This window comes from Schistocerca gregaria, chromosome 1 (assembly GCF_023897955.1).
Source record: "Schistocerca gregaria isolate iqSchGreg1 chromosome 1, iqSchGreg1.2, whole genome shotgun sequence".
NCBI classification, from domain to species: domain Eukaryota; kingdom Metazoa; phylum Arthropoda; class Insecta; order Orthoptera; family Acrididae; genus Schistocerca; species Schistocerca gregaria.
In genome coordinates, this window is record NC_064920.1 from 976,493,705 (window position 1) to 976,509,762 (window position 16,058).

The following is a 16,058-nucleotide window of genomic DNA, read 5'->3' on the forward strand; positions in this document are numbered from 1 at the left end:
ATTATTCTTCTCTTGCACCATTTATGACAGGAACAAGAAAGGGGGACAGTGACATTGGTGCACAAAGAACCCTCTACCACACTCCATAAAATGACCTGTGGAGCATAGTATAGATGTAGGAAATATACTAATAGGTGATTAATAGGTCCAGGTAGTTTGTTTCTTACAGTTCTTGTGTCCTGTAATTGTCCCTTGAAGATATTCAAGTCTGAAACTTTATGAAGAAGAAATTTCAAATACATTTCCACACATAGCAAATGAGAATGATAAAATCATATGTTACTGTTATAACTGTGCACACCATCCAATGAGTTAAAGAGTGTTTTCCATATAATTTCTGTTTCATGACAGGAAAATGCTCATTCCAGGAATGACACATCTATCATTATTGTGACAACAGTTACTTGAAATGACAGTTACCTGATATGGAAAAGAATATCACTTCACCGACCAATGTCTCAGCTGCTATTGTGAGACCCTCAAGCAGTTTCATATTATTCATGCCACCTCCCATCATTGCTAGGTCTTCTAAGTACCTTAAAAGGAGGTGGATATTTGAAAATGTACAAGTTTATATATTGAAAGTAAATCACATATAATACACAAAGAGTGTAAACAAATACACATGGCATTTCAAGAACAGAAAGTACAAAGTCCAAATGAAACACTAAATTGATATAAACATAAGATGATGAATACTAATGAACTATTTCCACAATTACTGCAGATGCCCAAAATGATCAGTACCAGTTTCCAAATTCACTGGAGTTTCAATATAAGCAATAACATTCTCTTCTGAGATCACTGCTAGGGCAGCTTGCTAGGCAGCATCATAAGTTTAACTCCAGGCACATTTTATGTGAAGAGCATGGAGGAAATTCAACTGAACCTATCTTCAGTCCAGTTCCCATCATATTTTATAGTACATTCACACAACCATTCTAATATGCCTGAATTTCAACTACATGCTGAAGTTTCAATTATCACTTTAAATTTTTGACTTTTTTATGTGCTTGACAATATTACTATAGTTTCAATGACTAGTTGCATGGCAATGGCAACATACTATATTTAAATTATATGTATTGGAAGAATGTTATATTTCAAAAAAGGAAGATTAGATGAGAATGCAGGCTTTCTCAGTGAATCTTGATGATAAAATCTTCTCTGGTTGACAGCCGAGTCAATTTGTTGTTTTCCAGTAACGTTTCAGCAAGTTTCTTACTTGCCATCATCAGGCGAAATGTTGGGTTCATGTCTCGTCTGGATCTTTATAGCCTCTGGTCCAAGGACTTCTCTGCATCCTCAGCACCGGTTGGGCCAATCACGTGTGAGCGGAATCGGCACGGCAGTGCATGGTGACGGGGGAGCTGTGTTCCACATTATCACGAATGAGACGAGAGTGCACCGATGGAGGTAGGTCGGTGGCGGCGGATGGAATAAACAGGCCGCACTGAGACGAGATGCCATGATGCCAGGACCTGACGTCCACAGCTCCTTCCCTCCCTTCCCCTCCCCTCCCCCTCCCCCCCCTCCTCCTCCTCCTCCTCCTCCTCCTCCTCCTCCTCCTCCTCCTCCCCCCCCTCCCCCCCCACCATGTGTCACCGCGATAATCCCACTCGTGCCTGATTGGCCTGACTGGCGCCGAGGATGCAGAGAAGTCCGTGGTCCAGCAGCTATAAAGATCTGGACAAAACATGAAGCCAACACTTCGCCTAAAGATGGCAAGTAAGAAACTTGCTGAAACATTGCTGGAAAACCACACACTGACTCAGCTGTCAACCCCGAGAAGATTTTATCAAGGAAGATTAGAGTTAAAATATTGTCGAGAGGTTATATTTCAGTTTACCATCTATCTGTTGTCACCTAATATAGAATCCAGGTCCATAGGAGACTTGAGGACTGCCTCCTGTAAGCAACTAAAATAAAATTAACTTATGTGTGACACACAGCTGGTGCTAAGTCACAAGCAGTGTACACTGCTGAGTCATCTTTCTAGAGAACAAACCCACTCATTGGGAGAATGTGTTTGGTATGGAAGTGTGCTAATACCACTCCATTGCAGTTCTTTGATTGGAAAGAGCTTCACTACTATTGAGTGGTTGACTCTACCAAGTGCTATTTGTTACCTTTAACTTCTAGCCTCTTTTCCTCCCAACAACACACGAGCTTATGCCTTGTCCACAATATCACAGCATACAGAGGGAGCCACTGTTGGTTGGACACCTTGGCTGCTGCATCCACCAACTCATTTCTCTAAAGCCTAACATGGCAGAATGTCCTCTCATTCTCTAGATGCCATAGGCAAAAGAGGGTGTCCTGGATGCCTTGGGGTGTTTTCTCTATTGGGTACATGCATGGAGTCAGAACAGACAAGGAACTTTGTAGCTCAAATAGCTCTCATCTGCTCCAAGTCTCTATATTATCTGTACATCATATCATACAAGTACACATTGAATTCATTTGGTAAGCTTATCTCGACAGCAGAATAGCCTATTTTTACCCTGCTCGGACCAATCAATGTAGATGCATTTATCTACAGAATCGGTTTAAAATATTGTGAAATACAGTTTTAAAAACGTAGTCTGCAGTACCATATTTCCTGAATGTTGTTAGTTTCCAAGTAATATTGGGCGTCAAAAGCAGCCGTGTGAGCAATGACTACAACCCAAGAGCCATTAGGCCTGGTGTCAGATGGAATCCAAATTGCTTTTCTTGTTGTGGGCAGTCTGCAAGAGCCAGTTTCATGGGTGGTCACTCATGAAAGTGGAATACCATTGACTGTTGATCAGCTAACAATCTATATGCCTGATGGCCTATGTGTAGTTACCAGTGGATGGATAGGTACCAGCCTCACCACAAAAGCAGGAAATGGTACTGATCCTACAGGCAACCGTTGCTAGATTTAACCTCCACAGTGTATGGCATCTAAGGTCCTTAACATGAAAGTCTTGCTTATCTATACAACTGTCATCCATAATAAGACTACCCAGAAAGAAAGTCTGTAGAACGGGTAAGTGCATTCTGTTGGCTCCCCAATATCTATGACTAAGGCACTTGCAAATGTCAATTGCTTTGAGAGACAGTGCTTTAAAGTCTCTCAAATGTGGTATCCATGTGAGCTTTTCATCACAAAATAAGGCCCAGTAATCTCACCATTCCTCTGACACTTAAAATTCTGTCCCTCAGTATCAGTGCAGGTGGTTTACATATGTGGGTAGTGGATCCCCACTTTCTCTGCCAAGTATTTGAACCTGGGGCTTGTAGTCAACTCCTTCAATCTATTTAACATCCATTGTAACTGATACATGGAAGTTGCAACATTAGAGGACAAGCAAAATGTAGCATATAACTCAATTTTTGTGCTCTGCTGGTCAAATGGAGTATTGCAAGAATTTTGGAAAGTTCCCACTTCAGATTTCTTGCTGTCCATTGTAGGTCAGTTTGACACACACCATTCCACCACTGTGCCACATATTGGTCACTGAAACATGTACAAAGCTCACAGCTAAAGAGAACTCTGGAAACCCAGATTCATCATTTTCATATCCAGCCAAGAGCTTATTTTCCTGAGATGTTCTCAGCATGGTTAAAAGAAGTTATTATGCAAAGAAAATCTCTTATCTTTTGGTAGTGACATGTTGCACAATAATGTGAGTGATGTGTCATTTGATCTCGCAAGCAGTTTTACTTATGTAGCTACTTAAAGTAGTCATGCTGTGCATTCTTTCAAATGGATAAAGTGGAAATTATTTGGTATTGACAGTTTACTGCCAGCAGCAGTTTGTGGCAGACTGCTGCTTCAGTGTCAACAATGGCAACTGCATTCATGTGAAAGACTTATCAGCAACTACTCATGATAAATACTGAGAATCACACAACACTGCATTTGACGACTAGTCATCAGAAGTGCATGACAGTCACTGGCTCTACAAGCACGTTGGAAGGAAAAGTGTGGTACATTTTACAGGAAGAATTACTTGTGCAGGATAGTGACTTTGTTTCAACAAAATATTTCCAAGCTAATATTCCAAATTTCTCTGAACCAATTTTAATTGCATGTGATCGCAAGTTTTATGTTACTAGTATTCAAGGTTGCAAATGAAATTTTGAATTGTCACCTCACTTTCTAACCATTATTCCAAGTTGAGCTACAATTTAATTTCTGTAAGCCACGGGGCTTCATCAACTTGGGAAGTTCCCTCATTACCATTGTTGGTCATCATTCAATGCTAGGCCATGCCATTGTGTGATAACTGCAAGTATATGAGAAAGCCTCATGGGAACATGCTTCTAACTGTTGTTACAAGAATTTAATAACAATAGACTTTGAAAGGCAATGAGACACAGTGTGTGTGTGTGTGTGTGTGTGTGTGTGTGTGTGTGTGTGTGTGTGTGAGTGTGAGTGTGTGTGTAAGGGCTTCACAAAATGGAAAAAATCAATGAGTCATGTTGGAATTTGCGAACCCATACAAATACCTGGGTGTAACACTTTGTAGGTATATGAAATGATGGAATGATCACATAGGTTCAGTTGTGGGTAAAGCAAGTGGTAGACTTCAGTTTATTGGTAGAATACAGGAGAAGTGCAATCAGTCTACAAAGGCGATTCCTTACAAATCACACATGTGACTGGTTCTAGAACATTGCTGAAGTGTGTGGGACCTGTACCAGATAGACTAAAGAGTACATTTAATACATACAGAAAAGGGCAGCACAAACGGTCACAGGTTTGTTTAATCCATGGGAAAGTGTCACAGAGATACTGAAGGGACTGAATTGGAAGACTCTCAAAGATAGATGTAAACTATCCCAAGAAATTGTATTAACAAAGTTTCGGGAACTGGCTTTAAATGATTACTCTAGCAATTTTCTACAACCCCCTTTGTATCACTCACATAGGGAGCATGAAGATAAGATTAAAATAATTACTGCATTCATAGAAGCATTCAAAAAGTTATTCTTTATGCAGTCCAAACATGAATGGAATAGGAAGAAACCATGTTGATAATATTCGTACCTCCAGGTGGGGACTATTCAGGAGGATGTTGTCATCAAGAGGAACAAAATTAATATTTTACAGATCAGAGCATGGAATGTTAGATCCCTTAATTGTACAGGAAGATTAAAAAATTTAAAAAGGAAAATGGACAAGCTTAAGTTAGTTATAGTGGGAATTAGCAAAGTTTGGTGGCAAGATGATGGTGACACCCTCCTGAATAGTTCCCAACTGGAGATACAAATATTATCAACATGGTTTCTTCCTATTCCATTCATGTTTGGACTTGTCAGGTGAATACAGGGTTATATATACAAAATCAAATAGGGGTAATGCAGGAGTAGGTTTGATAATGAATAAGAATATAGGAACACATTTAACATGCTACAAACAGCTCAGTGAATGCATAATTGTGGCCAAGATAGACACAAAGCCAACAACCATGACAACTATCTCTGTAGATGATGATGATGAAATTGAAGAAATGTATGAGGCAATAAAAGAAATTATTCAGATAATTAAGGGAGATGAAAATTTAATTGTGATGGGGGGGGGGGGGGACTGGAATTCTATAGTAGGAAAAGGAAGAGAAGGAAAAAATATTAAGTGAATATGGACTGGGGGTTTAAGAATTATGAAAGAAGACTGCATATGTTGAAGAGACCTGGAGACACTAGAAGGTCTTAGACTGATTATATAATGGTAAGACAGAGATCTTGGAACCAGATTTAATATTGTAAGACATTTCCAGGGACAGATGTGGACTCTGACCACAATGCATTGGTTATGAACTGTAGATTACAGCTGAAAAAATTGCAAAAAAGGTAGGAAATTAAGGAAATTGGACCTGTATCAGTTCAAAGAATTAGGGGTAGATGATATGACAAAAAGTTTCCCTCCGGTGTGCAATATGTATGAGACAGATGAAATATCCTCAGACTTTAAGAAGAATATAATAATTATCATTCCAAAGAAAGCAGGTGCTGACAGGTGAGAAAATTACTTAACTATCAGTTTAAGAAGTCATGGTATGCAAAATACTAACATGAATTTTCTACAGAAGAATGGAAAAAGCTGATCTGAGGAAGATAGGTTTGGATTTTGGAGAAATGTAGGTACATGTGAAGCAATACTGACCCTATACCTTACTTTAGAAGACAGGTTAAAGAAAGGCAAACCTACATTTATACCATTTATAGACTTAGAGAAAGCTTTTGACAATGTTGACTGGAATAATCTCTTCTGAGGGTAGTAAGGGCAAAGTACAAGGAGCAAAACAGTATTTACAACTTGTACAGAAACCAGATGGCACTTATAAGAGTCGAGGGGCATGAAAGGGACGCAGAGGTTGAGAAGGGAATGAGTCAGGTTTGTAGCCTATACCAGACGTTATTCAATTTGTGCATTGAGCAAGCACTAAAGGAAACCAAAGAAAAATCTGGAGTAGAAATTAAAGTTCAAGGAGGAGAAATAAAAAACTGAGATTTGCCAATGACATTAAAATTCTGTCACAGATAGCAAAGGACTTGGAAGAGCAGTTGAATGGAATGGGCAGTATTCTGAGAGGAGGATACAAGACGAACATCATCAAAAGCAAATTAAGTATAATGGAATGCAGTCAAATGAAATTGGGTGATTCTAAGGGAATTAGAGCAGGAAATTAAACATTTGAAGTAGTAGATTAGTTCTTCTATTTGAGCAGCGACATAACTGATGATTGTTGAAGTAGAGAGGATATAGAATGTAGACTGGGAATGGCAAGAAATATGTTTCTGAAAAACATAAATTTGTTAACACCAAGTTAAGATTTAAGTGTTAGGAAATATTTTCTGAAGGTATTTGTATGGAGTGTAGCTATGTATGAAAGTGAAACATGAATGATAAACAGTTTAGACAAGAAGAGAATAGAAACTTTTGAAATTTGGTTCTGCAGAAGACTGCTGAAGAACAGGTTGTAGATCACATAACTTATGATGAGGTACTGAATAGAATTGATGAGAAAAGAAAATTTTGGCATAATCAGACTAGAAAAATAGGTAGGCTGATAGGACACATTCTGAGACAATAAGGGATCATAAACTTAGAAATGGAGGGAACGGGAAGGGGGGGGGGGGGGGTTAACAATCACAGTGAAACCAAGAGATGAATACAGCAAGCAGGCCCAGAAAGATGTAGCTTGCAGTAGTTATTTGGAGACAAGATGCTTGCACAGGCTAGAGTAGCATGGACAGCTGCATCAAACCAGTCTTCAGACTGAAGACCACACCAACACAACTTTCAGTAAATTAATAGCTATGTACCGGGCGGGATGGCTGAGCAGTTCTATGCACTACAGTCTGGAACCACACGACTGTTCTGGTCGCAGGTTCGAATCTTGCCTCGGGCGTGGGTGTGTGTGATGCCCTTAGGTTAGTTAGGTTTAAGTAGTTCTATGTCCTAGGGGACTGATGACCTCAGAAGTTAAGTCCCATAGTGCTCAGAGCCATTTGAACCATTGCTACGTGATAAATCCTTGTGCGCATGTTGCACTCAGTCATTCATACCATTATGTGAAGAGAAATGACCTGGAGCATCAGATCAGAAGGGCAATTATGAAGATTCCTAAGGTCAGTGAGCACAACATAAGTAACCATGACAGAGCAACAAAGATCATAATAATGCAGTGCTGTTGTTCAGCTTTCTGGACATTATATCACAGCTAACTGTTTTTGAAGCAGAATCTCATGATGATTGGTAACAAAATAACTCAGAACATTTCTTCCCATCAATGAATTCGCTGAGAATTCCCAATTTTTCTAACATATTGTCATTCTGTTATTGAAAAACATTGTGTAAAATTGGTGTAGTATTTGTTGAACATTGACTAAAAGCAAATGCACAAATTAATTTCTTAGCAGTGTTTCTATATTTAAAAAAAATCGTCCTAATTTTTTCCACCAATTTGTTGCTGTGGGTGAGATCTGGGATCAGTGCTTCAATTTATAAATGAGACAGCAATTAAAATAATGTGTGGAATCCAATGACACTGCACTAAAGGAAATACTGTCAATGACAGCGACAGAAAAGATTTTCGCCAGTGTTTTCTCAGATACAAATGTGATTTCTCTTGTTGATTATCTTAAAAAAGACAGTCTATTGAAGTCTTTTGGACCAATTAGATGAAAAAATGCACAAGAAGATACTTGTACCACAAAAGAAACAATCATCTTTCATCATCACAACATACTTGTCTACAAAGCTATTTTGGTGAGGGAAAACAAGCCGGGGGATTATAATGCGATTTTTTGGAGCATACATCATATTAATTAGATTTGGCACTAGCTGATCTCACTTTATTTCCACATTAAAAAAGTGTGTTACCAGAGACTGTTTCAAATCAATATATATAACAAGCATAGTACAGACATTGGTAACACAGATTGGTGTGTGTATAGAAGTGCCCTCTACTGGGAAACAAGAAGGAACTTATGGCAGTCATTACTGTGTATTTTGCAGACCTTCTACAAGTGCACTTAAAGGATGCAATCCATTTACTAGAAAACTGTAAAGCAAATATGAACAATACGGCCACACAAATGAAGAATTTTTAGAAAAGTATATACAGTTTTCCTAAAACAGTCTTTTGCCACCTGTCTGGGAAAATTTCTCCTTGCTCATATAACCTAGCTATTGTATAGACAACACAGTGTTCCTTTTGAAGAAATGATTAAAGCTGAACTTTCAAACTATTGCTCCTCTTTAGATATTACTGGAGACAGCTGAAAAGTTCAACATTGTAAATGATTGGTCTCTCAATAATTATTTTCATTTACATTTTTGATTGTAAACTACAATGTCTGACAAAAAAAGTGAAGAATCCAGCACTGACAGGTATGCTTTAAGGGCAATCAAATGAAAACAAGACATACTATATACTTAGCATGGCTTGGACATTAATACTGCAGGAAGGTATGTGTATAGAAGAGCCCTCTAATGGGTATTAAAAATGAGGAGTGCGACCACTGTGTCATTTGTCTGTCTGGCATGCTCAATGTGAGGTCAGTGAGAAAAAAGGAACAGGAAGGTGTAGTGCAGTTTTCACTGCAGAAGGAGTGTTACAAATTGAAATACATGCCCAAATGTCTGCTATGCGTGTCAAACACATTATGTCACATGTACATATTTTTTCCAAGGAGTAAACAGTTGTGAGGTGGTCATGTGTTACTGAAAGATAACAGTTAGCTAGGGCAGATGTATCAGGTCATTATCCCCTTATGTCATTGCTGTGATAGATGCTGTAAACAGAAATGACCAACAGTGGATGATGGAAGACTATCGACTCATGTTGGTCATCAGTCATGCCATCATGACAGAGCATCTAAGTTCTAGAAAATACACTCCTGGAAATTGAAATAAGAACACCGTGAATTCATTGTCCCAGGAAGGGGAAACTTTATTGACACATTCCTGGGGTCAGATACATCACATGATCACACTGACAGAACCACAGGCACATAGACACAGGCAACAGAGCATGCACAATGTTGGCACTAGTACAGTGTATATCCACCTTTCGCAGCAATGCAGGCTGCTATTCTCCCATGGAGACGATCGTAGAGATGCTGGATGTAGTCCTGTGGAACGGCTTGCCATGCCATTTCCACCTGGCGCCTCAGTTGGACCAGCGTTCGTGCTGGACGTGCAGACCGCGTGAGACGACGTTTCATCCAGTCCAAAACATGCTCAATGGGGGACAGATCCGGAGATCTTGCTGGCCAGGGTAGTTGACTTACACCTTCTAGAGCACATTGGGTGGCACGGGATACATGCGGACGTGCATTGTCCTGTTGGAACAGCAAGTTCCCTTGCCGGTCTAGGAATGGTAGGACGATGGGTTCGATGACTGTTTGGATGTACCGTGCACTATTCAGTGTCCCCTCGACGATCACCAGAGGTGTACGGCCAGTGTAGGAGATCGCTCCCCACACCATGATGCCGGGTGTTGGCCCTGTGTGCCTCGGTCGTATGCAGTCCTGATTGTGGCGCTCACGTGCACGTCGCCAAACACGCATACGACCATCATTGGCACCAAGGCAGAAGCGACTCTCATCGCTGAAGACGACACGTCTCCATTCGTCCCTCCATTCACGCCTGTCGCGACACCACTGGAGGCGGGCTGCACGATGTTGGGGCGTGAGCGGAAGACGGCCTAACGGTGTGTGGGACCATAGCCCAGCTTCATGGAGACGGTTGCGAATGGTCCTCGCCGATACCCCAGGAGCAACAGTGTCCCTAATTTGCTGGGAAGTGGCGGTGCGGTCCCCTACGGCACTGCGTAGGATCCTACGGTCTTGGCGTGCATCCGTGCGTCGCTGCGGTCCGGTCCCAGGTCGACGGGCACGTGCACCTTCCGCCGACCACTGGCGACAACATCGATGTACTGTGGAGACCTCAAGCCCCACGTGTTGAGCAATTCGGCGGTACGTCCACCCGGCCTCCCGCATGCCCACTATACGCCCTCGCTCAAAGTCCGTCAACTGCACATATGGTTCACGTCCACGCTGTCGCGGCATGCTACCAGTGTTAAAGACTGCGATGGAGCTCCGTATGCCACGGCAAACTGGCTGACACTGAGGGCGGCGGTGCACAAATGCTGCGCAGCTAGTGCCATTTGACGGCCAACACCGCGGTTCCTGGTGTGTCCGCTGTGCCGTGCGTGTGATCATTGCGTGTACAGCCCTCTCGCAGTGTCCGGAGCAAGTATGGTGGGTCTGACACACCGGTGTCAATGTGTTCTTTTTTCCATTTCCAGGAGTGTATATGTACAGTGGATTTCCAACAGCTTGATACAAGAGCAGACGTTGAAGAGAATGTCGACATCATGGCAGCACCTGGAACAGTATCATGATGATGAATATCATTTCTTGTCATGTATTGTCATGGAATATGAAAGACATCAATTTGAGTCACAGAGCAATTATCAGAGCCAACAATGGAACCACATGGATTCACCCCAGCTGTAAAAATGCAAAGCTGTGCATGGCAGCTCCAGGAAAGTCATGATATTTTTCTTTCACTGCAAGGGCCCGCTACTCATTGACTTTCTGGAATGCAGAGCTACAATTAACCCACGGTGGTATGTGGACAGTTTGCAAAAATTGAAATGCAACATCAAGTTCAGACACTCAGGAATGTTGACCGACAGCATCATTCTGCTTTAGGATAATGCCCTCTCATGTGTTGCCAAGGTTGGTTCGATTACTCTGCAGAAGTTTTGCTGGAAAGCCCTTATACATCCTCCACACATTCCCAATCTCTCCCCATGTGATTTCCATTACTTTAGAGCCCTGAAGAAAGACATCTTTGACTGTCTGTCTGCTTCAGATGAAGAGTTGCATGCCTGGGTACAATCATGGTTCCATAAGCAACCACACAGTTTTCCTTGAAGGCATTGACTATCTTGTCTCTCAGTGGGGTAAATGCATGAACAGTTATGGCAGTTACTTTTGAAATAATTAACAATTTACTTGCAATTTTACACTGACTTCTTGTCATTTTAATGACCATTTTAATGCTTAGTGTTGTAATTCTATGTGACAGGTAGTATTAACGTTGTTTATGTGATGATCTGTTTGAGGCCACATGATGCCGCTCAAAGGGTCTGTAACCAGTTCATCATGCTCGACTGCCATGTTCCCTCTCATCCACCATACTTTATGCTACTCTTCCACTTCACGTATTCGCCACAATGCAGCAACCATGGCTGGCTGGCCTCATTCAAGATGATTTCACCGCCTTCTCCTTGACTGGGAAGGAATGTTACGTATAAGCCGTAGGCTGTGTATGTCCACTGCCAGTCCAGTATCTCCATACTGTGTAGTTGTCTACACATTGCTTGCAAATGTTTCTCCATGGGAGATTGTGTGTCCATACAAGACGGGCATCACGTCACAACACAGTGCTGTATACAAACAGTATGTTTATACTCTGTCTGTTTTGGCTGCACCTGGGAGCACCAGCTACACTTTGGATCAGCACACACCAGGAACCTGGTGGTGCTGCTATCAAAGAACAAGCACAGTCTGCTCATCACACAGTCACAAACGTACTTCCACCTGCTAAGTACATAATGCCAAGCACAGCATCCAGCAGGAGTCCAGTTGTTCTCATAGTAGTGCTGCCACCTTGCTGTAAGTGGCGTTGTCCCCCATGAATGCCACTGTACTGCCATATGGGATGAAACTACCCACAGAACTGGTATCACACCAGCGAACTTTGAATTTGTTGTTCCAAGTGATCAAGAATGATTTTTCAGTAGTTGTTTTTGGGAATATGTCATTGTGAATTTGTGGAGTTAATAAAGTGTTCTGCATTGCAACTTGAGAATCATCTCTTAACACAGCAAGAAACCACATATAATGTGTAGGATACTGAAGTATGCATCAGTTTCACGTATTTAGTAATCACTGGAAACATGTCAACATTAACTCGCTTCACACTGCACCACAATTCATGACATCAAATACGTCATGATCCTTTTGAAACTCCTTGCATATACATTTAGCTTTATGCAAGTACAAAAAGACACCAACAAAAAGTTCACCATCTTGAGGATGGAATTCTACCTTTCTTTCACTGCAGTAGTAGAGCAATAGTATGTTGAAAGGAATCTTCAAGATGATATTCAGGTGTACTATGAACTGAGATCTCTCAAAACTCATAAGTTTGTGGACACTAGATTCTAAAATATGACACAAAGATGCAGGCTTATTACTGTTAAGATGTATCCATAACATTTAAAACATTTTACACTGTGTCTTTGTATTACCACAACTCACCAAAACAGGAAGTATATGATGAAACTGTCTACAATTCCAGCTAATGTTGCAAACATTAGAAATACTAAAATGTGTTTCAATCTTAGCAGCCCCTTAAGATCTTTAAAAATACTCTCTGATCGTGGAATCACTGGAAGCTGTAATAGAGCAAATGGTCATCATTCAAATATTATGATGGTTGTAATGAGCATTCAAGTTGGCCCATGGTTCATGAATTCTTAATCATGAAAAGCTGTTTACCTCCAGTTTTGTACAGAAGTATAGGTCAATGACAGCAAATGTTAATACAAGAATGAATGCTGGTGTGTAATCTTTCAGTCCACTGTCTCCTGACCACCAGTCAACAGCATAGCCAGATATCAGAGCTGTCACACCAAATCCAATAGTGCCCCAAACTCTTTGCCTTCCATATTTCATTTCACAACCACTACCTGAATAACAAAAATTTAACTCATATCAGATACGAATCAGAAATAAAAATTAACTTAATTTTTAAATTGCAGCAAACTGATAAAATTCCTTAAAGTGTTTGTTAATGATTCTGTCAACAGTTGCAGTATTTATATAAGGCGAGTAGTTTCGAACCTTACAAATTTATTTTCAATTCTGGCCTACTGAGGCTGCACTAACAGTACCTGATCTTAATAATAAACACTGAAGTGGAAAGACATGCTTTATAAATGTTTGCAGAATGAATGCCACAATCCACACATGCCTCTTACAAAGTCAAATCAAAGATACATAAATATCTGTATTTGTAAAAATACTATTACACGAAATATCATGGAAAACTGCTAGCTGGGACACTGAAAATTGTTCAGTGGTGTTAGGTGTATTTTACCTCACACAGGGGCATTTCTAAGGAAAATTCAAAAACATGTCAACCTTATTTGATCATTTAGTTTGTAATTTTTTTTTTAGTTTCTAGAGTTAGTTTATCAATTATTGTTACAAAAGTGTACTTCATAAAATATGATGTTACCCCCTGCAAGATAAGGAAAGTAGCCCCTGTGGTCAATTTCACTATTGTATAATGCAATTTATTATTATAAAGAATTCTGATTTGATTTTATTCAAAAATATTGATTTAAAGTGAATAAATGTGTAAAAATGTGTTTTGCAGGGTCAACTGTAGGGATGCATTTTACTCTCTAAATCAGCATATTAGCAGCTAAAAAAAACATGTGTAATACTTTTTCATGTTCTACTTACATGTAAAGTTTCAAGAAAATCAGGAGGAGGACATCTCCCAGATTTCCCTGCCTTTATGTAGGGAGTCTGAAGTAGCAAAGCTTTTATGGGTAGGTTGCACAGAGATGTAACAGTTAAGGAAAAAAAATGTTGTGCTGGCTCCAAGTTAACTAGCACTGAAGTTAGCCCATCAGTCAGTGTGTGTCCAAAGTCAAGCAGCCAGACAGAGGCAGTGTCACCAAATGTGGTTTTTGTTTGGTTTCCTAAAACCAAACAGGAGAGGGATACAAAAACTGGACATGGGACAGTAGTAAGAATCAAAAGTGAGCCAAAGGATGAGCAGTCTTACACTATCTTCTTTTCATTACTCTCTCTAGTTTCCTTGCTTTACATCTACTGCATCTTCACTAATCATCTCCATGCTGTCCCTCCGTACCCCTCCCCTTCCCTTCCCTTCCCTTCCCTCCCACATTAACTCACTCTCAAGCAACTACTCTTGATACATGATCACATGTCTGTTTCTTTTTATTTACACTTATGTTTTGAGTTTCTGCATTGCAATGTGCTATAAAATTTGCCAAACTGCATTGATGTTAGCTTTGTTTTCAGATTTGTTTTTGCTGCCTGGCAGCAAATGTGTTAACGTATGCACTTAGAAGCTGTAAGCAGATTTTTTGAGTGCAACTCTGCCAGTAATGTAATTAGAAAAATTGCCTTCTGTCTTGGGCACACTGGCCGAAGTTTGACAATTTTTCTGATGTTTCACCATCCCAAGTGCCTGGCATTGTCAAAGCTTCACTCCCCACTGCTGGTGGCACACTGGAATCAAGCTCACACCTGCAGATTATATTTACCGGCTGTGGCAGCATCTTAAGGTTTTTTCCTTGTCATTACACCTTGAGACATCGAACTTTCTTGATGAAGTTGCCGTCATTTGGCAATTTCTATGGCTTCTCTGTGCAAGTGGGCATGATAGCTCTTTTCCATGGTGAGAAGTTATACTTGTCCAGGGAAACCACAAGTCCACAAACATGACAACAGCTTCAACAAGGAAGAGGAAAATCAAGTTACTGTCCCTAAGAGACTTAAATGTGCAATTGTGAAACCACTGTTCAAAATAGGTGATGAAGCTCATGTTTCCAACTACCAGCCAATTTCATTGTTAACAAGTCTCTCTAAAACCCTAGAGAAACTAATATTCAAGAGAATCATGGATCACCTTAATAAAAATGAAATCCTAAATAAAAATCAGTCTGGATTCCAAAAGGGTACTTCAACTGAACACGCCATTTTCTCATTTTTCACCCAACTCCTTGAATCCATAAACAATAAAATGTCACCAGTTGGAATCTTCTGTGATCTGTCTAAAGCATTCAGCTGTGTAGATCACAAAATTCTGCTTACAAAGACTGAGCACTGTGGATTGAATGGTAAGGTAAGGATGTGGCTCCAGTCATATCTAGACAGCAGAAGGCAGTTTTAAGTAATTTTGCAATGGCACGTGCCTGCTCTGATTGGGGCACAGTAAAATGTGGAGTGACACAAGGCTCAGTGCTGTGTCCCTTACTCTTCCTCATCTTTATCAATGATCTGCCATGCTGTATGACACTTCACCCTGTTTGCTGATGACACTGTGATTATGATTGACAAAACAAACAATTGCAGTTAAGAGAACACTGTGACCACTGTCTTCAAAGAAGCTCTAGATTGGTTCACTTCAAATGGTCTGTCACTTAATGTGAACAAGACTCAATTCATTCAGTTTCAAACAGCAAATAAAAATAGGAAAATATTGAAATGAAAAGTGGTGACAAAGAAATATTGAGAGTAGTGTCTTACAAATTCCTGGGATTACACATAAAGAACAATTTAAACTGGTCAGTTCACCTATGTAAAATACTGAACTCAGCAGCATTTGCCATTCTCTCAGTTTCATGTGTGTGTGACTTTGAAATACCTAGGATATTTCCATTCACTTATGAGATATGGCATCATATTTTTGGGTAATGAGTAATGAGCAAACAAAGTCTTTAATGCACAGGAAAGAGTCA

General features: G+C 40.3%; 1 protein-coding gene across 5 annotated transcripts in view; it reads right to left on the minus strand.

Annotated features, from left to right (window-relative positions):
• LOC126277228 (major facilitator superfamily domain-containing protein 6) overlaps positions 1–16,058 on the minus strand; it is a 217,166-nt gene that overhangs the window by 30,326 nt on the left and 170,782 nt on the right. For all 5 annotated transcript variants that reach the window (XM_049977341.1, XM_049977345.1, XM_049977340.1 and 2 more), the window contains 3 exons: positions 13,057–13,247; positions 12,817–12,953; positions 421–536 (listed from right to left, as the gene is read on the minus strand). In XM_049977341.1, the coding sequence (XP_049833298.1) occupies positions 421–536; positions 12,817–12,953; positions 13,057–13,247 (444 nt within the window). The remainder of the gene's footprint in view (positions 1–420; positions 537–12,816; positions 12,954–13,056; positions 13,248–16,058) is intronic.